The 24,335-nt window shown below is 42.3% G+C and overlaps 1 protein-coding gene across 1 annotated transcript; it reads right to left on the bottom strand.

Annotated features, from left to right (window-relative positions):
- Positions 1 to 49: 49 nt before the first annotated feature.
- PI16 (peptidase inhibitor 16) lies at positions 50 to 24,105 on the bottom strand. The gene is made up of 5 exons (XM_020795400.3): positions 23,561 to 24,105; positions 7,463 to 7,681; positions 5,465 to 5,574; positions 4,022 to 4,110; positions 50 to 3,686 (listed from the first exon to the last, which is right to left on the bottom strand). Exons 1-5 carry the CDS (start codon positions 23,729 to 23,731, stop codon positions 2,830 to 2,832), a joined length of 1,446 nt encoding a protein of 481 aa, XP_020651059.3. The 5' UTR covers positions 23,732 to 24,105; the 3' UTR covers positions 50 to 2,829.
- Positions 24,106 to 24,335: the final 230 nt, after the last annotated feature.

The raw sequence follows: 24,335 nt of genomic DNA, 5'->3' as shown, positions 1-24,335 counted from the left end.
ATATATTTTAGGAGAGGTACCATCTCTCCAATTAAAACACATACACACATTTTCCAGATCAATGTCTTTTAGAATAGCATTTATTACTAGTAGAATTTTCCAGATACACTTTAAAAACATCAAAAACCATGCCTTAATGCACTGTTGAAAATGCTACATCTTCTCCACAGATTGGAAAAGTTAACAAAGGATGCCACATTGGCAGAAGTGTGTTTCAAGTGGCACCTTCAGCCAGCAATTAGCTCCACCAGCTGAGGCTTGTCATGAGATTAACACACCATTCCCAGAATAGTATAATGCACAAATCCATCAGCAATAGAGTGAAAGAAGGGTCCCAGATGTGATGTGCAATGGACCAAACCGTCCAGCAATTTGGCCTCCATGCTTCCTAAGCTACAGCCTGTTTTGTTTGGGTTGGCCTTTCAAGAAAAACGCTTCACAGTTGTTTCAAGTGGCATCCAGGTTGCAGCTTATGAGTATATAACTGCTATCCAATGTCAAACATTTCCCTGTGGAGATAAATTCATGGAAAAATATTGCACATTGGGTAACAAAACACTTTTTCTGCCAAACAAGGTGAGTTGAAAAGGGTGTGTGAGAGCGAGACTCATACTTATTGCTCAAAGTCCTTTGTTTATACAGCTATAAACAGAAAGAATCATACTGTCACACATGGGATTACAAAATATTGAGACAAAGGAGATCTATTGGAATGGGCTCTCCATGAATCTTTACTCAGAGGGATTACAGATTAATGGCAGTGCACAGACTGGATCTGTATATTGATAACTGAGCTAGAGTAGCTACTAATGGTTAGACTGAGCAAAAAAGTAAAAAATAAAAATCAACCTTGCTCCTTTTTCTTATATTCCAGTTCAGCAGAACAATGAACTAGATATTCACCTATTGGTATCATAGAAGAATGGGGGAAAGGAACAAATTAGTACTATGAAGCAGTTTTTAGCAGAAAAGGGTTAGCAGGAAGTGGGCAGCCAGTAAATAAGGTGGGAAGGGTGGCAAGAAATGGTTGTTGGTTATGTGTGTGGCCTGCTCACAATCTTTCCTGGATAGGTCTGTCCACAGAGCTTCAGTGTCGCTGGCACCTGCTTTTATTTTGAAAGGAAGAAGAGAGGCCAGGAATCAGCTAGAGAGAGTGAGATATCTGCTCTGATTCTCTGCAGCCCCACTGCAAACAAAAACAAGAATGGGGATATCATGCAAAACATCTGCACAAAGCTGCAGATGCAACTACATAGAGATGCTGTCTACTTTTGATATGCATGCGGGGAAATGCAGACAAGCCATCTGAATTATCATGAAGTAGTATGAGAAAGATCCCCTGGACTGCAAAGAGAACAAACCTATCCATTTTGAAGGAAATCAACCCTGAGTGATCACTGGAAGGACAGATCCCGAAGCTGAGGCTCCAATACTTTGGCCATCTCATGAGAAGAGAAATCTCCCTGGAAAAGACCCTGACGTTAGGAAAGTGTGATGGCAAGAGGAGAAGGGGACGGCAGAGGACGAGATGGCTGGACAGTGTCACTGAAGCTGCCAACATGAAATTGACCAAACTCCGGGAGGCAGTGGAAGACAAGAGGGCCTGGCATGCTCTGGTCCATGGGGTCATGAAGAGTCGGACACAACTTAACAACTAAACAACAAGTATGGGAAGGAGGAAGGCAATGGTGTAGAAAAGGGTTAACACTTTAGATAAGTAGATGGCATGGACAGAAGAATAGCTAGCTCATCATTATTAACCTGCTGTGAAAATAATCATGGTAAATTAAGAGATCTGATGGGATGAAACCCTCATTATAATGGGTAGAACTGAACTCGCATACACCTCTGGCTCTCCTGCACAAATATTTGCTATCCATCCACATACCCATTATTTATTTATTGACAGGTGAAGCTCTTGCAACTGTGTTTCTATAGGGACTCACATCAGCTCTAATTAGCCATTCACTTTCTCTGTACCTGCCCTTTCAAGTCAGGCCACTTCCGTTTTTGTTTTGCTTTCCCAATTGAAGTGAACAATTATCACCTCCATTGATAAAGCCATTCTTATTCCGGATGAAGCCATTTTTATTCTGGGCCACAAACTTCTCAGTTGGTGTCAAGACAACACAGATTCATCTTCCAGCATAATCAAAAGAAAGTCAGCAGAGCTGTTTGTGTTTACAGATCATGTATAATTTGATTTGCTTTCTAGACCCAGGTTCTTACATAATCCAGCACTTTGAACAAAAAAGGGGTTGAGAGTGGCACAAAGACAGTAAGGACATGAAATTCTTTACTCTTAACTCACAGGTAGAATGGTAGGTATAGGAATGGCATGCAAGCATAGCCCCAAGAATGAGAACAGTTCTCATCAGGTAAAGAAGGTGTGAGTGAAGTGTATAATTTCCACTTCTTACTGGTGGTATTGGTCTCCATGACAGTCTTACATGTCTGGGTTCTGCTTTTACTACAATTTGACCCTAGCAAAGTTTATGGGGAGGAGAAACAGAAGAGGAAACCAAACAGACCCCACATTCCTGTACTCCGAAAAACAATGGGGGAAGGCTATAGAAATAAACCACACTTTCCATCTGAACTTTGCTGAATCATAGCAAGCTCTGTTGTTGGGATGAGTTTTGAACCTTGGTCTACAAGACGTCTGACCTTTGGGCATACTATGGCGTTGTTCTCCACAGATTGGCACTCTCATGAAAGTGCAGACAGGAAAATATACAACCCTGCATGTGGACACACACGTGACATGCAAGCATAAAAGAGAAGATGGAGGGCTCTCTATATAAATATTGTGATGAAGTGTTTATATTGCTATAAACTGTTGAGCCAATAAGGCCTGGCCTTCCTAAGGGCATTGCCCCACGTGCGCCCACACCAGCTGCACTTGGCATGGCTCTGCCAGTGGGGAATGGAGGAGAAACAAGGAGCATAGGGGTACCTGAAGGTCAGCTCCTTAAGCGCAGCCTTTATTTCTGTGGGATGGCTGATCTGTTTACATCCCAGACAGGGCAGGCAGACAGACATGGACTCAGCCTTGCCTGCAGAAGATTGAACAGCATTGTTCTGCCTCTTTATTGCTTTTGAATAAGCTGCCAGACGATGGCGGGCAGGCGTTTTAGAGATAGGGGGCTTCTTTGGGACAGTGGGAGCCTTAGGGTAAGCGGGAGGCTTAAGGAAAGAAGGAGGCTTAAGGAAAGGAGACTTAATTGTGGGAGGCGGTTTAGGGATGGTTGGTGGTTTGGGGGCAGAGTGTGGACGAGGGGTTGATGGTGACTTGGGGACAGGGCGCACCGGCACAGTGGTAGTAAGAACCTGCACCAAACTGTCCATGGTGGCTTGGGGTGTGGTTAAGTCATCAGCTGAGGGAACATCTGAGCTTGTGGTTCGTTTGGTTCCCATTTCTGGGGTAACAGGACTGGGAGTCAGCTCCTCTGGGGAGTTCGTCTGGAGCTCCCGAGATGAATGAAGTTCCTGGTCTACTGTTGGCCCTCGATCTGTGTGGGATTCAGACTCTGCTTCTGTGCCAATCTGGGGACTTTCTGATGGGCCTAATGCTGAACTCATTGTGGTATCTTCTTCAGCAGCTGGGCTCACAGTCAAGATGGCAGTTGGTTCCAGTCCTGTGGGCTCAGGGGATGCTGTAGTTTCTTCTTCATCAGCACTGGATGCTGGTGGAAAACAGAGAAGTGCCCACAATCACTGGTTGATGAACATCTATCCAATGGCTACCCATATGCTAAATAAGTCATTGTAGAACATGGGACTCTCCCTGCCATCCCATAATATATTTGCACTGGGAGCAAAACACCACCTACATTTGTTTGCATAGCCCCTGCAATCACTCCAGTTCCAGTTTTGCAGCTGGAAATTCTGAACCCTGAAACCATTGCTAATTGAGTCTTTAGTCTTGGAAGAGACAGTGATCTGGGGGTTAAGAAGGTGCTCTCTTTACTTCATGTGCTCTCACATGAGAAGAGCTACTCCTCTGGCTCCATACACTTACCACAAAGAGAGTCCTTACAGGAGTAGCCTTCTGGGCACATGGAACATGGCTCTCCTTCCTTATACGGTTTATGTCCTTTTACATTTCCCCTAGAGGTTAAAAGAACACATACATGACTCACAGGAGCAAGGCATTTCCCCAGAAAAGAAAAACTTTTGGTTGAGCAGACTCCTTTTCATCATATAACTAATTATCTGCCAGCTGTATCCAAGAAATAGAATTTGGTCAACCCAAGTGCATGAGGATACGACTGACTAGCCAACCGAGTATCCTTATAGTTTTTTAAAATATTCATTTGGTACCTGGGCTTCTACACAGAGAAAGTATTCGGAAGAAGGCAAGAAGTTATTTTTCCTCTACTTGGTGAGGTTGCCACTGCTTCTCCCTTATTTTTTCTTCAATTCCAGATTTTCCATTCACTCCCTTGTGCATAGAGGAGCCAGGGTTCACAGAGTGCATGTGTAGGAAGGAACTTCTAGATAAGCAGGCATGATTCCCACCACCCATCTCAGGATCCAGATGCTTAGTTCTCACTAAGTTCTCAGTTCTCACCAAGGCCAAGCACTTGTATGCTCTATTGATGTGAACTATCCCTACTGTAAAGGTAACCATTCTGAGCTGGCTTGGGCTTGAGTGGCCAATTAAGATCCACTATCTTTACAAACGTTCTATGCCTGTTAGAGACGAAGACTGCTGAACAGGGCCAGTCCTAGTTATTTATTTATTTTTTTCATTTATTTCTGGGACTTATATACCACCCCATAAGTTCACAGCACTATTCTGGGAAGTTTATATAAACATTAAGCTGAACGAGTCAGTTGCCTCAGGCAACAGGATACCAGGGACAACAAGTTGGGTAACTCTCCCCAAGGGCCCCACCACCCCATCTCACCTTCCTCCTGCCCCTGTGGCCAGTTTTGCAACAGCTAGCCCTGTTGCTGCCTTCCCTCATCTCCCTCTCACAGATTTATTTAAATACGCAGTCTCTGTGTTAGTTCTTAATTCAGAGGTGGCTAGCATAATAGACACATACCAAGAACCAATCAAGGTAGCCACATTGAAGGTCAACCTGTACATTACAAATAGCTTGACATTTGAGGAGACAAATCCTTAACTGCTGAAAACATCAGAGTATCCCAGGAGCTTTTTATGCCTCCCATGGTTTTCAAGTTTGTTTGCTTCCTTTTGTGATGGGTCTTCTGGACAGGACCAGGAGCTTCAATTGCAGATACGATTGCTTAGTCAGAGAAGTTTCCCAGTTTGGGTTTGGAGATGATGATACTCTAGACTGATGCATCTGGAGAGCACAGGGTGGGAAAAGCAGCTGGAGTGGACTACACAAACCATCAGTTTGACCTGGGAGAATGCAGCCTCCTGTATGACAAATATTCTCTTTCAAAGTTGAAATATACCTGATTTTAGCAAAACAAGGGGTGAACTTACGGGGGCTTATAGTTGCAGACTACCAAATGCATGTCGGTGTCATTCAGATTTTCCAGTGTTTTACAGAATACTGTCCCACAGCCAACACGCTCGCTCCTTGCCCAGACCACCTATGGGAGCAGGGGGAAAACCAAGTCCTGTTGGTTATTCCAAAAAAGGGGGGGAAATCACTGATGCCATAGCCTTTTATTTTGACTCTAACACCATTTGTTCAATCAAACATTCCTGAGGACTCAGACAGTTATCTCTATCCAGTCATTCCAGAATCTGGAGTCATCAACAGACCGAAAGAAAAGAGGTCAGCTATACCATCTGCCCTTGTCACTTGCTCACATGAGCAGGGATGAGTCTTAAGAGGAGAAGGGCCCTGCTCGTGTTTATGCTCTATAGGCAAGCAAGCAAGAAAACAGTTTTTCCATGGTCCTTGTTCATGTATAGAATCTATACATGCCTGAACTGTAGAACTTCTCATCTTTGATTTTGAATTTCAGAACAACTGGGTATTTCTCCGGAATCATTGTGTTCCTGGTTTTAACTACAATGGACCCTTGACTTACAGACGGCTTGACTTACAGACTTTTTGAGTTACAGACTTCTCTGGCCACAAAATTTAGGTTTGACTTGCAGACTGAGATTTGACTTACAGACCAGAAAAAAACCAAAATGGAACAAAAACGGCCTGTTACGGGATTAATCGGTTTTCAATGCACTGTAGGTCAATGGAGACTTGACTTACAGACTTTTTGATTTGAGAACCGCCTTCCAATACGGATTAAGTACTCAAGTCAAGACCCCACTGTATCCCTAGTCAAATGTTTTGTTTCTAAATATTTATTTGCTGTGATTGTTGCCCTATTGCCGTTTCTGTGTTGAATTAACACAGCACTCTTGCAGCCTGTCCCAAACTGGCTGGGGCACTCTGGATGCATTCAAGTACAACTCCCTCATCCCCAGCAAGTCCTGCCAATGAACAGGCCAGTATTTCTAGTGGCATCAGGTTGGAAGAGACTTTACAATTCTCTCACCTTATGCAGAGTTGTGAACATAGTGACGTGGTTGGTGGTATTTATAGATGGGCACAAACTGTACCAAGAACCAGGAAAAAAATGACAAACCAAGTTGGTTCATAGATTAGTTCATGACCCACTTCATGCATTCTGTTTTGCTGAGGTAAAACAAAGTGCCAATTCCGTCCCCCGCCCCCGCCCCTGCCCCCCGCTTTGTTTTGCTTCAACAAAATGGATGTCCAACCATCCCCTTCCCCCATGACCTCCCTACCTGGTCCTGCCTTCTCCTCCTCTGCCGCCACCATCATCAGAGACAATGTGCCCACAGATGGGCAGTGGGCACATGTGCAAAGGCAGCAGTCCTGGCTCCTGAGAGGGAAGCCAGCCTGCTGTCTCTGACAATGGTGGCGCTTATGGAGGCGGCGGCAAGACAAGGTGTTCCTCCCCGGCACAAATCTGAAAAACAAACTGAGAACTGGTTAGTTTTTTGTGGAGTTCATGATGGTTCATGGTTCGTGGGTAGCCATTATGAACTAGCAATTTTCTGGTTCATGCCCATCTCTAGTGGGGTTTAATCCCTGGTGGAGGGATTTTTCTTTGGGAAAAGTTAAAACATATACCCAGATGTTTACACCCATGCTGTTTTGAAAAGAAAAACTCCTTCCCCCAGAGCAAGAACAGTGATGTCAGGAGCCAATTTATAAGGAAAACTATCCACTGCATGAAAACCAGGGATTACACAGTTAGCACTAGTACATCAATAACAATTTTATTTTCTGTGGTCTAAGAGTTTGTTGGCACTTTCCATGAGATTATGGGAATGACATATATGCTGAAGCCACGAGATCAGAGGAAGATGTTTAACCATAGAATACCCTTTATAATTCTCTGCTGTCAATTACCATGGTTTCTGTTCCTTTTAACAACGGATCAGAGCAAAACAATGGCTCTAGGCTTTGCCCAGAGCTCCCATAATGATATAACTGGATACCTGTGTATAGTGACCACACATCTGATCCTCTTCACAAGCTAATGTGCTGATATTATAATACTGGTACTCATTGTACCAATTTTCCACAACAAGTGTCACATCCAGGTCTCCAGACATGGCAAAAAGATTCTCGCCTCGCTGGCCTCGTTCCTTATTGTGTTCCCAGATGCATTTTGTTGCATAGTCTTTGGCAAAGGCTTCCAGTTCTGGATCCCAGCTCTGAAATCACAACAAACCAAGGCGTCATCATTACACACAAGGGCTTTTCGTATAACCCAGCAAAAGTAAACCGAATACACAATTACCACTGGAAATTGGTTGGAATCCCTGGCCTACATAGCAACAGACTGCCTTGGTACTTTGCCCAGGACAAGTGAGTGGTTGTCATCAGAAGGAAAAATGTGAGTTAGGAATTTAGAAAAATTTTTTCAGTTTCAACTGTAAATCATTTGCACTTTGTAACAAAAATATTACCCATCCGAATTAACTATCATTGTAACTGACATACCTTGTTAGTGCGGGTCAAACTACACAATACAGCACGCCATTAAGAAAGGAAATCTATCAAATGCTGTAATATGATATGATTGGCATATATATTTTTCACACTTCTTGTAGCTTGCAACTTACCTTGCTTCATTCAGTGACTGGCCATCAGGAGGTAAACACAGGCTGCACTGCAAGTATGATTGCTCAGACATTGGAATCATATCATTGGAATGTGATTTCTGCTTCTAACAACATGCTATCTGTAAGATACAGTTTGGCCCTCAGACTCATCTGGAAGGCATAAACCAAATTCATTGTAGGAAACCTTATTTGTTTCTGGTTAGTGAAAAAGAATGCCCACTAAACACCAAGCCCCCTTGGGTGCCTTTGTAGCATCCAACCAAAAAGAAATCACCACTCAGAATCAATGCGTGGGGCACGTACTGCTGCAGCACTGTTACTCCCATTATACTGTAGAAACACTCAGGCACAGGGAGCATAAGATGCTCACCCAGACAGCATACACATAGACCTTTACATAAAGATCTGCATTTTTAAAGCAGTCGACACTGAGGCTTAATTGTTGTTTTAAACCAGGCAACCAAGGCTGGTTCAACAGCTACAAGCAGCCACCAGGCAGATCGAGGTGGTAAGATTTTGGACTTTACAATCTAGCCTGCAGTGGGGTAACTGCATTGTTTATGATTATATTATTTAATTTATGACATTTATACTCTAACTTTTACCCTAAATTACTGCTCAAGGCAGCTTGTGTGTGTGTGTTTAGTCGTTTAGTCGTGTCCGACTCTTCGTGACCCCATGGACCAGAGCACGCCAGGCCCTCCTGTCTTCTACTGCCTCCCGGAGTTGTGTCAGGTTCATGTTGGTTGCTTCGCAGACACTGTCCAGCCATCTCATCCTCAGTCGTCCCCTTCTCCTCTTGCCATCACACCTTCCTAACATCAAGGTTTTTTCCAAGGACTCTTTTCTTCTCATGAGATGGCCAAAGTACTGGAGCCTCAGCTTCAGGATCTGTCCTTCCAGTGAGCACTCAGGGTTGATTTCCTTTAGAACTGATAGGTTTGTTCTCCTTGCAGTCCAGGGGATTCTCAAGAGCCTCCTCCAGCACCACAATTCAAAGGCATCAATTCTTCGGCGGTCTGCTTTCTTTATGGTCCAGCTCTCACTTCCATACATCACAACAGGAAAAACCATAGCTTTGACTATTCGGACTTTTGTTGGCAAGGTGATGTCTCTGCTTTTCAAGATGCTGTCAAGATTTGTCATCGCTTTCCTCCCAAGAAGAAGGCGTCTTTTAATTTCAGGGCTGCTGTCTCCATCTGCAGTGATCATGGAGCCCAGGAAGATAAAATTTGACACTGCCTCCATATCTTCCCCTTCTATTTCCCAGGAGGTGATGGGACCAGTGGCCATGATCTTAGTTTTTTTGATGTTGAGTTTCAGACTGTTTTTTGCACTCTCCTCTTTCACTCTCATTACAAGGTTCTTTAATTCCTCCTCACTTTCTGCCATCAGAGTGGTATCATCTGCATATCGGAGGTTGTTGATATTTCTTCTGGCAATCTTAATTCCGGCTTGGGTTTCTTCCAGTCCAGCCTTCCGCATGATGTATTCTGCATATAAGTTAAATAAGCTGGGGGACAACATACAGCCTTGCCGTACTCCTTTCCCAATTTTGAACCACTCAGTTGTTCCATGACCAGTTCTAACTGTTGCTTCCTGTCCCACATATAGGTTTCTCAGGAGACAGATAAAGTGGCCAGGCACTCCCATTTCTTTAAGAACTTGCCATAGTTTGCTGTGGTCCACACAATCAAAGGCTTTCGCATAGTCAATGAAGCAGAAGTAGATATTTTTCTGGAACTCTCTGGCTTTCTCCATAATCCAGCGCAAGTTAGCAATTTGGTCTCGAGTTCCTCTGCCTCTTCGGAATCCAGCTTGTATTTCTGGGAGTTCTCGGTCCACATACTGCTGAAGCCTACCTTGCAGGATTTTGAGCATAACCTTGCTAGCGTGCGAAATGAGTGCAATTGTACGGTAGCTGGAGCATTCTTTGGCACTGCCTTTCTTTGGGATTGGGATGTAGACTAATCTTTTCCAATCCTCTGGCCACTGTTGAGTTTTCCAAACTTGCTGGCATATTGAATGTAGCATCTTAACAGCATCATCTTTCAAGATTTTAAATAGTTCAACTGGAATGCCATCACCTCCACTGGCCTTGTTGTTAGCCAGGCTTTCTAAGGCCCACTTGACTTCACTCTCCAGGATGTCTGGCTCAAGGTCAGCAACTACATTGTCTGGGTTGTCCGGGATATCCAAATCTTTCTGATATAATTCCTCTGTGTATTCTTGCCACCTCTTCTTGACATCTTCTGCTTCTGTTAGGTCCCTCCCATTTTTGTCTTTTATCATGTTCATCTTTGCGCAAAATGTTCCTCTAATATCTCCAATTTTCCTGGTCTTTCCTTTTCTGTTATCTTCCTCTATTTCTTTGCATTGTTCATTTAAGAAGGCCCTCTTGTCTCTCCTTGCTATTCTTTGGAAGTCTGCATTCAATTTTCTGTAACTTTCCCTATCTCCCTTGCATTTTGCTTCCCTTCTCCTCTCTGCTATTTTTAAGGCCTCGTTGGACAGCCACTTTGCTTTCTTGCATTTCCTTTTCTTTGGGATGGTTTTCGTTGCTGCCTCCTGGACAATGTTACGAGCCTATCAGGCACTCTGTCCACCAAATCTAGTTCCTTAAATCTGTTCTTTACTTCCACTGTGTATTCATAAGGGATTTGGTTTAGATTATACCTGAGTGGCCCAGTGGTTTGTCCTACTCTCTTCAGTCTAAGCTTGAATTTTGCTATGAGAAGCTGATGATCAGAACCGCAGTCAGCTCCAGGTCTTGTTTTTGCTGACTGTATAGAGCTTCTCCATCTTTGGCTGCAGAGAATATAATCAATCTGATTTCGATATTGCCCATCTGGTGATTTCCATGTATAGAGTCGCCTCTTGTGTTGTTGGAAAAGAGTGTTTGTGATGACCAGCTTATTCTCTTGACAAAACTCTATTAGCCTTTGTCCTGCTTCGTTCTGAACTCCAAGGCCAAACTTCCCTGTTGTTCCTTTTATCTCTTGGCTCCCTACTTTAGCATTCCAGTCCCCTAGAATGAGAAGAACATCTTTCTTTGGTGTCAGTTCTAGAAGGTGTTGTAAATCTTCATAGAATTGTTCAGTTTCAGTCTCCTCAGCAATGCTGGTTGGTGCATAAACTTGGATTATTGTGATGTTGAATGGTCTGCCTTGGATTTGTATTGACATCATTCTATCATTTTTGAGATTGTATCCCATTACAGCTTTTCCCACTCTTTTGTTGACTATGAGGGCTACTCCATTCCTTCTACGGGATTCTTGCCCACAGTAGTAGATATGATAATCATCTGAGCTGAATTCGCCCATTCCTGTCCATTTTAGTTCACTGATGCCCAGGATGTTGATGTTTATTCTTGCCATCTCCTGTTTGACCATCTCCAGCTTCCCAAGGTTCATAGATCTTACATTCCAGGTTCCTATGCAGTATTTTTCTTTACAGCACTGGACTTTCCTTTCACTTCCAGGCACGTCCACAGCTGCGCGTCCTTTCGGCTTTGGCCCAACCACTTCATTAGCTCTGGAGCTACTTGTACTTGTCCTCTGCTCTTCCTTAGTAGCATGTTGGACGCCTTCCGGCCTGAGGGGCCCATCTTCCAGCGTCATATCTTTTAGCCTTTTGTTTCTGATCATGGGGCGTTCTTGGCAAAGATACTGGAGTGGCTTGCCATTTCCTACTCCAGGTGGATTGCATTTAGTTGGAACTCTTCACTATGTCCTGTCCGTCTTGGGCGTCCCTGCACAGCATAGCCCATAGCTTCTCTGAGTTACTCAAGCCCCTTCGCCACGACAAGGCAGCAATCCATGAAGGAGCAAGGCAGCTTACCAACTTTTAAAAATAATAAAATAATATAATCCAGACCCACCATAAATACTATTAAAAATAAGCAATTGCATTAAAAACCATTAAAATCATCAAAAGATACAGCTGAAAAATAATAATAATAACAGAGCCAATTAGATACACCAGTCTAAAAACATGCGGTTTTACTGCCTTCTTAAAATCAGTCAGAGCAGAAACAGATTGTAACTCAGGAGTACATTCCATAACTTGGAGCCACAAAGGAGAAGGCTTTGTCCTATGTGCTTTTTAAACAGGTTCCTTAAATTGTTGGTACTTTTAAGAGGGCCTTTCCTGGTGATCTTTACAAATGGACATGCTCATAATGAGACAGGAGGTTCCTTAGATTGCCAAGCCCAAGCTGTTTAGGGCTTTAAAAGTTAAAACCAACACCTTGAATTGTACCTGGTAAACAACTGCCAACTATCCTGTTTCCCTGAAAATAAGCCCTAGTATGATTTTTCAGGATCCTCATAATATAAGACCTGCCCCCCAAAATAAGCCTCAGTGAAGTGAAACCCTGTCCTCCCACCATTGTGCAGCAACCAGAAAAATAAAACATCCCCTGAATGTGTTTTTTGGAGCAAAAATTAATATAAGACCCTGTTTTATTTTTGGGGAAACATGGCAATACAGGTCTTTCCCTATCAGGGTCATATGATCATGATCCTGTGCACCAGTTAGCAGCCTAGCTGTCCTATGTTGCACCAACTGAAGGTCTGGGCCCTCTTCAAGGGCAGCTCCATGCAGAGTGCATTGAAATAGTCAAGTTACATCAAACTTAGGCATGGATGACTGTTGCTAAGGTCAATTTGAAAAAGCTCAAGCCAGGTGACATCTTTCTTTTTCAAGAAAAGTTATAGCTGGTGCACTGAGAGGAGTTCTACAAAGGCACTCCTTGTCACTGCTGCCACCTAGGAATCCAGCAACAGTGCAGAATCGAGGCGAACCCTCAGACTACCTCTTGTAGAACAGGTTGAATCTCAATTCCCAGATCTGGGTTTCTACTGACTATCAGCATCTCCGTCTGGTTGGGATGCAGTTCCAGCGTGTTCACCCTCATCCAGTTCATAAGCAAGCTCATGCTATATTCAAGAGTCCTGACTAGAACCTCGTGACGCAGTGGTTAAACTGCAATACTGCAGCCTAAACTCTGTTCATGACCTGGGTTCAATCCCAGATAGCCAGCTTGAGGTTCACTCCATCCTTCTGAGGTCAGTAAATTCAGTATGTACCTTTTTGGAGGGGGAAATGTGTAGCCTACATAATTAAATTGTAAACCACCCAGAAAGTGCTTTAAGTGCTATAGGAAGAGATATCAGCAGCACGCCTTGCTTTTGCTTTGACTGGTTCCTCAGTGTTGGGAGACAAGACGAGTAGAGCTAGATGCCATAAGCATATTGATAGGCCCTCACTGCAAAGCTCTGAATTACCTCTTTCAGAAACTTCATAGAAATGTTAAATAATATGGGGGATAAATTGGAGGCCCGAAGGACACCACAGGCCGAAGGTCATGGTGTTGAACTGTGCTATATCAACACCCCTGTTCGTGTATGACCTCATAGGAACAGTCAGAAGCCCTGTCATAGAGTGAGTGACCCAAGGCCTCACCTAGCCAGGCAATTGAACAGAATGCCAAGATCAATTATGTCAAATAAGAGTAAAAGGTTCAAAAGAGCTAATAAGGTGGTGCTCCCCTTATCCTGTCCCCAGTGTAAATCATCTACCAAGTTGACCAAAGCAGCCTCAATCTGTATCCTGGCTGAAAGTCCACCTGATATGGGACCCAATCATCAGGGTCATCCAAGAATGCCTGTGATGTACCAATGAAGCAGGGGAAGCTCCTCCCGGTATGGATTAGATTGCACCAGGTAAAGAAGGGTTAACACAGTATTGCATTCCTTGATGCGTTGGTTTACTTCATTCAATAAGTTTTTTTAATTATATAATATAAATTTTGTTTTTGTTTTTGTTTTTCAAAGCGGAGGGGCAGTTGAAAAGGCTTCCTCGATTTATTAAGCCAGCATATTGTGAAGGGGGCTCCAGTCCAAAACTGACAGCCTGCCACCTCATCTGGCACCCTTGGCAAAACAATTATGAGGCCAGTAGCAGAGCTGGGTATTAAAAACCCCTCCCCGTTTCAATCATACCAAGAAGAATGGACAGTAATTACGCAGAACTCCTCCCTGCTGCAAAGAGAAAGGCATGTCCAGTTTAACAGCTGTCTTTGACTTCTGCCAAGGCAAACATCTGGAAAGCTTGTTACTTAGCAGGGACCAGCAGCTGCTTGCCAACAGATCCCTCCGGCGTTGTGGGAGACAGACACTTCTTATCCAGCTGTGCTCCCTAGGCTACTTTAGCAATAGTCACTAAGCAAGAAAACAGAAGAGCTTTTAGGTATGGAGAGTAGTGAGAAAACATGGAGACACAAAAGTCGGGTTGTTTATTTTAGAGGAACATTTCAGTGTCTGAACTCCCAACCATAACAAAGAGACATCGCCTTGACTAAAAGGTTTTGAGGCACACATGTAAAGTTAGCTCCTTGGCTACTTGCAAATTTTGAAGTGTTGTGTCATCTGTTTAGTCAGGAGAAGAATGGAACCTGTTTTGGTGGTGGCACAGGAAATGGTTCCACTTCCACCTCACTTCCAAACATGAGATTCTGCACAGGTCTCATAGCTTTGCTTGATGTGGAATTTATCCTTAAGATAAGTCCCTGTTCTTTCCTAGATGCATCATTCTGCAGAAATTACCGCAGATCTGTGTGGATAGCCAGGATTCACATGACCGATTCTACAGAACTATCACAGGGGTAAGGAAAAATGTGGCCCTCCAGATACTGATGGACTACAGCTCCTACCATCCTTCAATGTTGTTTGTTCTGGGTAGGAGTGAGGGGAGTTATGTTTCATGAGCAGCTGGCACGCCAACTTCCTTTCTCCTGCAATCCTGGGTCAAACTAGACAAGAAAACAGTTCTGCATTTCGAAACCGATGGCACATTATTTTTCTAGTGGGGGCTATTTCTTTACAATCATTTGCCTGACTAATCAGACTTGCAAATGAACCCTGAGTTTACCTCTCAAAGAATAATCAGAAGAAAGCAAACTAATCTGAAAGATACAAGAGGCAATAAAAGCATATGCTGTTACAGACAGATTGTCTGAGGGAGCTTTCCTTCTACATGCCAAGCTGCTGCCTTGCCAACTTGGACCCACATAATGAGTGCTGTAATGTCACCATTGCTCTCAAGAGATTTGCATGACTATAAGCTTTTCCACATATGTGACTACAAATCAGATGGGGCAAAAATTCCATCTTCCTGGTACTGGTTTCTTCTGGTTGGTCACAGGGTTTCCCACAATTTGTGAACTTTAAAATGATTTTTCTCTCTAAAAATATGAATAGGAACTACCAAAGGTCTCACAGCCAATGTTTGAAATCCTATTCTGCAGTTGCACGAATTTTATAACGCCTAGATGTGAGATGCTGTAAGAAATCTCTGTAGACGTTATCTGTTGCATATTGAGTTGCATGACTTGGTGTGCAACATATACCATCTATGGAGATTTCTTAACTTAGGACAATTCACACCGAAACATTGTGTTGTTCAGGTAACTACACAGCAGGATTTTAGACAATACATCTACGCATCAAGGACTTCTGAGATGAGCACTACTGATCTGCTGTTTTCACTAGTGTTCATTTCCGTGTTGTTGTTGGTGGCGGCGGTAGAGGTGGTGGTGTTATGTACCATCAAAACACTCCTGGTTTAGGAGGATTGTATGAACCTCCAAAAGTACCTCTCTGGTGCTTTCCCAAATTCCTATTTTGCCTGAACATCATCAGAGGAAAGAAATTAGCAGATATGCTCTGGATTAGCCTTGCCTGATGGGGATTCCTTCAGATGTCTTGGGTTGCAACTCCTATTAGATTATGGGAGCCATAAGCCAAAACATCTGGAGCAAACAAAATATACTGTTCTAGAAAACATCACCCCATTTGTTCCGCCTCTGCTTCTTCCAGCTATTTGTCGTCCTGCTCATCCCCTTTCTGTGGCAACATAAATATAGAAGATATGCATGGTCTTCCTTGGGGACACGCTGGATGGACACAATGGTATATTTCTGCCTCATTGTTCTGGATTTCCAAGACTGTTTTAATAACCCATGGCTCAATATGGACATTAAAAAGAAATGTAAGTTCCGCACAGTTTTTTTTCTGCTGGAAGATAACAGTGACTTAAAATTTAACAATAGCTTTTATTAGAAAGGAAAATGCTGATTAAATGAAAGCAAACTTTTAAAAATAGACAGCTCAGGCTTTGAGCAAATGTTTGAAGGGTTTTTTTCCTCCCAGCCTAAGTGACATCTAGTAACAGGACTGGCAACATCTAAGAGATTATTTGGAGAGTGACTGATTTAAGTCCCAAATTTATCACATGCCTTTGTGGTTCCCAAGGAGGGACACTACAAGAGCAGAACAGGAATGTTTACAGTCCTCTGTTTTTGTGATATACATTTTAATATGTTCATAAAACTCAACTGAAGCCTAGCCTACAAATACAACAGAAAGAAATGGTAGCTCCTGAACAGGTACAGTGGACTGTGCCCTAGTGCCCAGTTTATGCATGAACTAAATAAGTTGTATCTCAGAATCAGACAAAGCCACTAAATCCTGGAAAAATACCAAAACTCTTAAAGTAATACACATTTGGGGGATAATACTGTGAGGCCTCTTTAACTTGACAAAAACTGGGCCTCAGCATATCTTAATCCAGCATCCTTCCTACCCTGTTTCCCTGAAAATGACCTAACCTGAAAATAAGCCCTAGGATGATTTTCCAGGATGCTCGTAATATAAGCCCTACCCAAAAAATAAGCCACAGTGAAGTGAAACCCTGTCATCCACCATTGGGCAGCAACCAGAAGAAGATGACATGACTGTAAAATAAAACATCCCCTGAAAATAATCCCTCCCTCCACCATTGTGCAGCAACCAGAAGAAGATATGACCGTAAAATAAAACATCCCCTAAAAATAAGCCCTAATGCATTTTTGGCACAAAAATTAATATAAGACCCTGTCTTATTTTCAGGAAAACATGGTATAACCTGTACCACTTTCAAAAACAATTACAAAATGTCATTTTAAAATGCAATTAGTGATGAAGAAACGTAGCTGCAGCAGTCTTTCATGTTTGAGAAATTTGACTGCAAAGCAATCCTTGGTTTAGGCCCTGAAGACCAATCACAAAACAAAAACTGCTAATTTGCAGACTGCAGGAGGTGAGAGAAGCTGCTGTGGACTCCCGCACAATTTATTCTTAAGGACTTTCCTGCCTTGATGATAGACAATGTATAATATTTTACTGTGGTAGCTCCCTATATGAAAGGCTAATTGTGCAGGGAAGTGTCATATACCTATATAATGAAATGTAACAGCTGATTCCATTTCCTTAAAAATGAATCATTTCCCTCTGCTGCTAGAGCAGCCCTTAGTTGGTGTATTTATTTTACTTGCATTAAAATATTTATCTAAAGGTCTGCCAGGGTGGAGTACAGACAATGAAACAACTTAAATCATTATTACAAAAAACTAAATACATAAACAGGGTAAAACAATGTAGAGAAATCCACACCCCAGTATCTTCCATTCAAGTCAGACCCACAAGACCCAAAAACCTTAGGTAGAGCGCCAAAGTTTAACTTGGCTCCAAAATTAGGTCAGTGTCATTGAACTTGGCACCAAAATGAGACCAGTTTAAGGACTGTGATTAGGGCGATCGTGCATCATACTTTACAGAGCATACTCCTCTATTTGAAGAACTATCCAAACCAAGTCTGGTTGAAAGATACAGAAATAAAACAGAAAGTGGTTAGAAAGCTGCCCATCAACTATCAGCAGCTGGACAGCAGCCTCAGAAAGTGGACACATCATTCCTTCTGAGTCTTCTCACAATGCTAAAATCTGTTAAATTTCTATTTAAAATGCCACATGTTCTATATTTTAACTCCCCCCCCATATTATACTTGTATAGATATAAATTAGGAGGTGAACATTTTATGCAAATCTCTATAAACCAGTATATGCAAATTTGGTTATGCATTTCTTCTTCTTTTTTTAGCAAGGCATTAAGTGGCCACTCTTGATCTTAATCATTGGTGGAAATTTTATATTCAAATTTAAAAATTGCAGAAATGTAGCAAATTCTATCCTGTCTTTTCAAAATTCGACCATTTCTTTCCCACTACATTCTACTACACATCTATATAGCTCAGCATCATGCGGTCCTGCAGTTCATCATTACAATTACTAATTTAACAGTCATGGTGTTAAGAGTATTGGGCGCTCCAGTGGCTTCCTCACTTCTTTCCTTTGCCACCCCTATTTATTAAAAAAGTATAGTAATTCAATGTCTCATTAAAGGAGGCACATTCAGAACCACATTTTGATAAACCTAACTTTTAAAAGATGGGGAAAACAGGTTCGTGGCATAGAAGCTATAATTCTTCTTCCTTTACCACAGAGACATCCTCGTCTATAGGGCTCTGGGAGGGGCTGAAATAGCAAATCTAGCTTGGGTTTATTATTCCCTTTTCATCATGCAGAGCCAGACTCCACATACAGAGGTCCTGCAGCTGTGTTTCTTGTTCCATTAAAATATAGTTTGGCAAGCGTCACTCAATGTATATAAATATTTCCATGGCAACCTGTTTTGCTGACCCAAACAAAAGTGAAAAGTGTGACTTCAGAGGGAGACTTGGCAATCAGAGGCCTATGGAAGTGTAACTCTTGTTCTGAAAAAATAAGCCTGAGGCAAATGAAGGTGGTGACTCGTTAACTCCCACATTTTTCCAGAAGGTATTTCTTCAGAATGAGTTGTGCCAAGCCCACATGGAAAGTGAACATAGATGCTACTAGAAAGGTGGTACCATCTATTATACAGGCTGGCACTACAGACACTGTTTATTTACAGAAATTGCCACCTCAACTGCCACCTCAACTGAGCTGACTAGTTCATTTGGATTAGTGGCAATCAGCACCAAACCCTATCTTTGTATTGCAAGCTTAACTGAACATGATACTGCTATGGCACTCCGGATGCTCATAAAAGCCTCCAAGCCAGAAGAACCTATCAACATCGGCAGGTCTTTCCCATGATTTAGTGGTATGACATTCATGTCTCAACCCAATAAAGTAAAGGAATCATCCATCAAGAGTAATAAGGTTCACATGTTTGCAAAAATGCCGCTACCAAATTGTTACCTATGGCTGACCAGATGAAACATATCCAAGAAACAGGTGACCTGCATTGTCTACCTATTCACCGTCTGGCCCAGTACAAAGTTCTGGCTCTTCCTTTAGGTTCTAACCAGCTTACTGCCAGGATATCCTTAAGGAACACTTTTGCCAGTTGGTTCCCTCTCATGCACTCTGATAAACCAAAGAAGCCCTGGTTTCTTCTTTCTGACCCAGTCCCTCTCCTCACTGAAGGAGTAATGGATGCATAGAAGGAGAAGGTCCTTTTAGGCACAGCACCTTGAAATATTGTGATGAATCCCTATTTGGCCCAGCCACTCTGCTCACTGATTAAATTTGGCTTTTTGAGTGGATGCTACTGGAAATTGTTGGTTGGGTGGCAAAGCTCTTTCTGATGGTTACTTCTTCTAAATCAAAGAACTCATAGATCTACAAGGATCCCAAGGGTCATTGAGTCCAACCTCCTGCCGAACAGGAAATCCACCGCTAAAGCATCTTCAATAAGAGGCCATCTAAGTTCTGCTTAAAAACCTCTAATGAGAAGAATCTGTAACAGACTAAACACTCCATTAGTCTGTTGAACAGCTGTCAATGTCAAGAAGTTCTTCCCAATTTTATCCAAATGTAATGTAATGGATTCATAATTTGAATCCATTACATTGTATCCTACTCTCCTGAGATGCAGAATAGATTTGTTCCATCTTCCATGGGACTATTGGAGAATTTGGTTAATACTCTTTTAGTCAGCAGAGTGAGAAACGCGGAATGATCAGCCTAGTTTCACCACCACTCCCCTTTCACAAAATGACTAGTACTTAATTAGTATAAAATCACTCTAGAAGTATTTAAAGTAGAAAAGGAGATAACTTTACTTACAGTTGCTGTCTATAGTTACAGTCAGAAGGATGAAAACAAAAAAGAGGGAAAATGAGTCTCAACCATGTCGAAGACAGGCCCTCAATGTTGTTCACATGGTCAGAGATCATGAGTGGAGAGAGATTAACCCAAAAAGAAAGAAAGAAAGAAAGGGAGGGAGGGAGGGAGGAAAACAAGTGAGGAGGGGCAAGTCAGATGCGGGAAACAGAACTTTAGCAGTAGGTTAAAGAAGGGAATCCCTTTAGGTCTCAGCTATGCATCTCTGAAGCTTGCAGTCAGAACTTTGAAAGTTATTTTAAAAAAACTTAATTTGGTACATGCTTGGGGGGTATTGATGTTATTGTTTTCAAATTTCTCACTAACATCATTGCTCGTTGTTCATCACTTTAAGGGATAACATAATCTTAGAACTGCAGAGCTGAAGGGACCGTATGGATCATCAAGTCCAACTCCTGTCAAGGAGGCACAGTGGGGATTCAAACTTCCAACTTCTGGCTTTGTAACCAGATACCTAAACTACTGAGCTATCCAGAAGTTCATTACAATTATGTGCTGTCAAGCCAATTCTAACTCATAGCCACCCTTTTTTCAGGGTTTTATAGGTAGAGTGTACTGTACTCAGAAGTGGTTGCCATTCGTTTCTTCTGTTAATTACTTTAAAAATAATTATTTTCAAAAATACAAAAATAGCCAAATATCTACCCAAAAGCAATAGTTCTTCATACTTTATGCCACCAATCGTTACATTTTAAAAAGTAATTAATGTAACTAAATCATGGTTACTGCCTCCTCACCCCCCAGTACCAGTAACATCCCTACTTGTGTTGCACTACTTTCACATTTGTTTTTCAATTGTTTAATATGGGAGTGTGAATAAAGGGCACACTACAATATAATAGCTGGCTAAAAACTTCTTGATATCGAATTTCTTATCCACCACGCTGTCCCATTGTTCCTTCTCTTTTCTTCTTCTGAACCCCTCCCCATTATTTCTTTCTCTCTGGTTTTTCTCTCCCTCTGTCATTCAGCTGCTTCTTTTGCTCTCTGCCCATTCATATTCTCATGATGGGGTAATTCGGTACAAGTCTATTCAGGAATAAGTCGCGCTGAGTTTAATGAGGCTTACTCTAGATAAATAGATTGTGGGATTACAGCCTAGTGATTAGAGATGGGGCAAATATACAACCATGTAAAATTGGTCCAAGCTACTATAGTCCAATAAGGAGAAGAAAACAAAAATCCAAGAGATTAAGGATGACTTTTTCCTGAAAGTGTTTATCTTATAATAGCAAATGTCACTTGGTAACAAGAATGTAAGGAATTCCTATGACATGATTTACCTGTCATGTGACCAGTCCTTATGGATCCTTCTGTCATATCACAAAGAAGTGGGAAATGATGAACGAAGGAGGGCTGGCCACTCCCCACCATCTGATCAAATAACTCATTCTGAAGGCATCCGCTCTTCTAATTTGTAACACCCATCACCACATTAATGTATTTAAGTTAATTACAGCAGGTCAAGGTGGCAAATAAGATGGTCCTTTACCCCACTTTATCCTCATAACTATCCTGTGAAGTAAAGTCTGTGTGAAAGAGTGTGAGTGGTCCATAGCCATCCAATGAACTTCATGGCGAAGGAGAGATTTGAACCAAGGTCTCTTGGACCATAACTCAATATTCTAGCAGCATCTAGAGCATCTCACAGCATCTCAGCACACCGTACTGAAGGCAAAAGATGCATCCAAAGAGGAGCCATTCATAGGCATCCTTCAGTCTCAAGAGACTATGGTAACATGCTCTGTATCGAGAAGTGTCCTCTCCAGAGCATGAAGCCTTGGTAAAGTAGTATGGAGGATAGGCTGTTACCCAAGCAGCAAATCCCCCCTCTCCATGTTGCTGAAATGGTCCAATGGAAAGACAAGAGCCAATACAACTGGTTCCAGCAACATCGCAGGAGTTGGCAGAACAACACGAACTGTCTTCGGGACTTTATCTCCAGAATTTGCCTCTAGGTTAACTCCTGAAGCCTTTTCCATGAGTGGATATAGCCACGAGGCAGTGGAGGTGTACTGTTTGAAGTTACACCCACCATAGCAAGATATTCCCATCACTTTGGATGTATCTAATGTTCTTTGAACCAGTGCTAACGTGTTCTATATGAAAATAGTATCCATCCACATTGAATTATCTTAAATTAGATTATCAAGCTGTTCTTTTTCTAGCTGAAAGAGTTGCAGATGCATTTGAATAATCACAGTTTGAATTATTCCATTTGCAGTATAGTAGATCACAAGGGAATAGTGCTTTCAAAAGGTGTAGAGCAATGTTCCTGTATTTTCCCTCCTCTATGATTAATGTCAGTTGTGGGAGGGAGCAATTTAATAATTAACTCAGGAGCAAAGATCAACCTGCTTTCTAAGCAGTGTGATTTGATTCCCACTTCTCTGTGCACTTGATTTCACATCTGGGAGGGAGGGAAGTCAAGAGATTTGTTCACAAAACTTCTATGTTATGTATTTTGGTTCTTAGTAATAGAGAAATAGGCACCATGGGCACGAGTGACTTTCTGAAGGGTACAGAAAGTGCAAGGGAGAGATACACCCTGAGTCACAGAGATTTTAAAAATACTCGAATCATTACCTCCTTGGTTCTTCCCAATATGATTTACCTTCAAATTTTTCATTTTCACCTATAATGCTTGCACAGACTAACACAGCCACTCCTTCTACAATTACTACTGCTCAGTTAGGAAGGCCAAACTGCAATTTGAGTATCAAGGTCCTGAAACAGTAGCCCAACCTAAACCAAAGACTACTGCTTTGTATTCCCTGTAGCTAATGAGTTACATATGTGCAGTCATGTTGTCCAAATGAAAGCAAGCCACAACACCTGTACAAGCCCCAGTGATGCTCTAGTTGGAATTGGGGCCCAAGTCACAATGTGCTCATCAGACAAAGATCAGAGTGAGAGGAAACAGAAGCACAAGAACTTGCCCATATTTATACCGCAGTTTAGCATCACTGCCAGGAACAGACCTCCTGTAGCCAAGCACACACTTCCTTTTTTGAGTTACATCCTAAATCACAAGAGGATGCTGAGCGATTGTGAGAAATCCTTGCAATTAAAAAATCCATTAAAATGCTTATAGCTAAGGTATATAGAGTCTCCAAATCAGGTAAGGAAATCAACCTTTAAACGTTGTACATTTACCCAAAATAATCATATTTCATATAGCAATTATTAGTTTTGCAATATGCTCTAAGAAGCTCTGGATAAGTCTCCAGAATTCAGCTACCTGGCTGCTGGTTTCAACTACTGTACATCTCAAAAACTGCACAAAAGGACGACATTTTAAAGAGCATCTTTATAAGACATGCAAGAGAAGTTACAGTTTCCAAAGAAAAATTCATGCCAAGTGAGGCAAGGGCAATCCTATGGATTCCCACCCTGCCACAGAAGTCCAGCTCACTTACCATTTTCAGCATGTCTGCGGCTGGAGGATCAACCTTAGAACGGTATTGATTGTGCAGGTCTAGGATCAGTTTCTTCTCCTCGCTTGTAAAGGACCAGCTCAGTTCCATGGCTGTGAGCAACAGGAGGAAGGGGAGGGGGAGGAGGGGAGCACGCAGCCCTGAGCTCAGCATTGTGGCACTGTCTTGTTTTAACAGCCCACGGGTCTGGCAGACAGCTTTAAATCTCTTCCCAGAACGAGGAACACCCAAAGCCCAAGATCGCAAGAAGGAAATTTATCTTTTTTACTAGAATGCCGTGTAAAGCCACAGAAGGAACACACCCCTCTTGCATAGTATCACTGATGGAAGAAGACTAATGGTCCTTCAGGGACAGTCAGATGAGCCATGACCAATTGCTGACAATCAATTGTGTGCCTGAAACTTGCGCATCAGCTGTTTCCTGAGTAAGAGGAACCTGATGTAGGGGCCACGGTGCTGTAAGCTGATGACTGACGTACCAATAACCCTAAAATCCAGCCCACTCAGATTTGCACATGTAATCCCCCTCCCCCTTTTTCTTTTCAAACATTTTAACAGGCAGGTTGAAGGCTAAAACTGCTCATCAGGATGTCTTCACTCATGGACAAAATTCTGCTAGACACAGAAACTATAGGTGGTGGTGCAGTCAAGTAGCAACCATGATTTTAAAAAATCGAGATCCATAACATTGCTAGCGTGATTCAGCCCTGTGGTTTGTCCAGACCATTGTTTACCTACAGACCTCAGGCTGGGAAAA

Source organism: Pogona vitticeps, chromosome 4 (assembly GCF_051106095.1).
Source record: "Pogona vitticeps strain Pit_001003342236 chromosome 4, PviZW2.1, whole genome shotgun sequence".
NCBI classification, from domain to species: domain Eukaryota; kingdom Metazoa; phylum Chordata; class Lepidosauria; order Squamata; family Agamidae; genus Pogona; species Pogona vitticeps.
The sequence above is the reverse complement of the archived record's forward strand: the minus strand, read 5'-3'. Positions and strand labels throughout refer to the sequence as shown.

Bases quoted from the DNA above. Each gene is read 5' to 3' on its own strand.
- PI16 (XM_020795400.3), bottom strand. From the start codon at position 23,731: ATGCTGAGCTCAGGGCTGCGTGCTCCCCTCCTCCCCCTCCCCTTCCTC. The intron at 4,111-5,464 runs GTAAGTTCACCC...TTTAACCTCTAG, and splicing joins GTCTGCAACTATAAGCCCCC to GGGAAATGTAAAAGGACATA. The intron at 3,687-4,021 runs GTAAGTGTATGG...GTTTTCCACCAG, and splicing joins CTGTAAGGACTCTCTTTGTG to CATCCAGTGCTGATGAAGAA.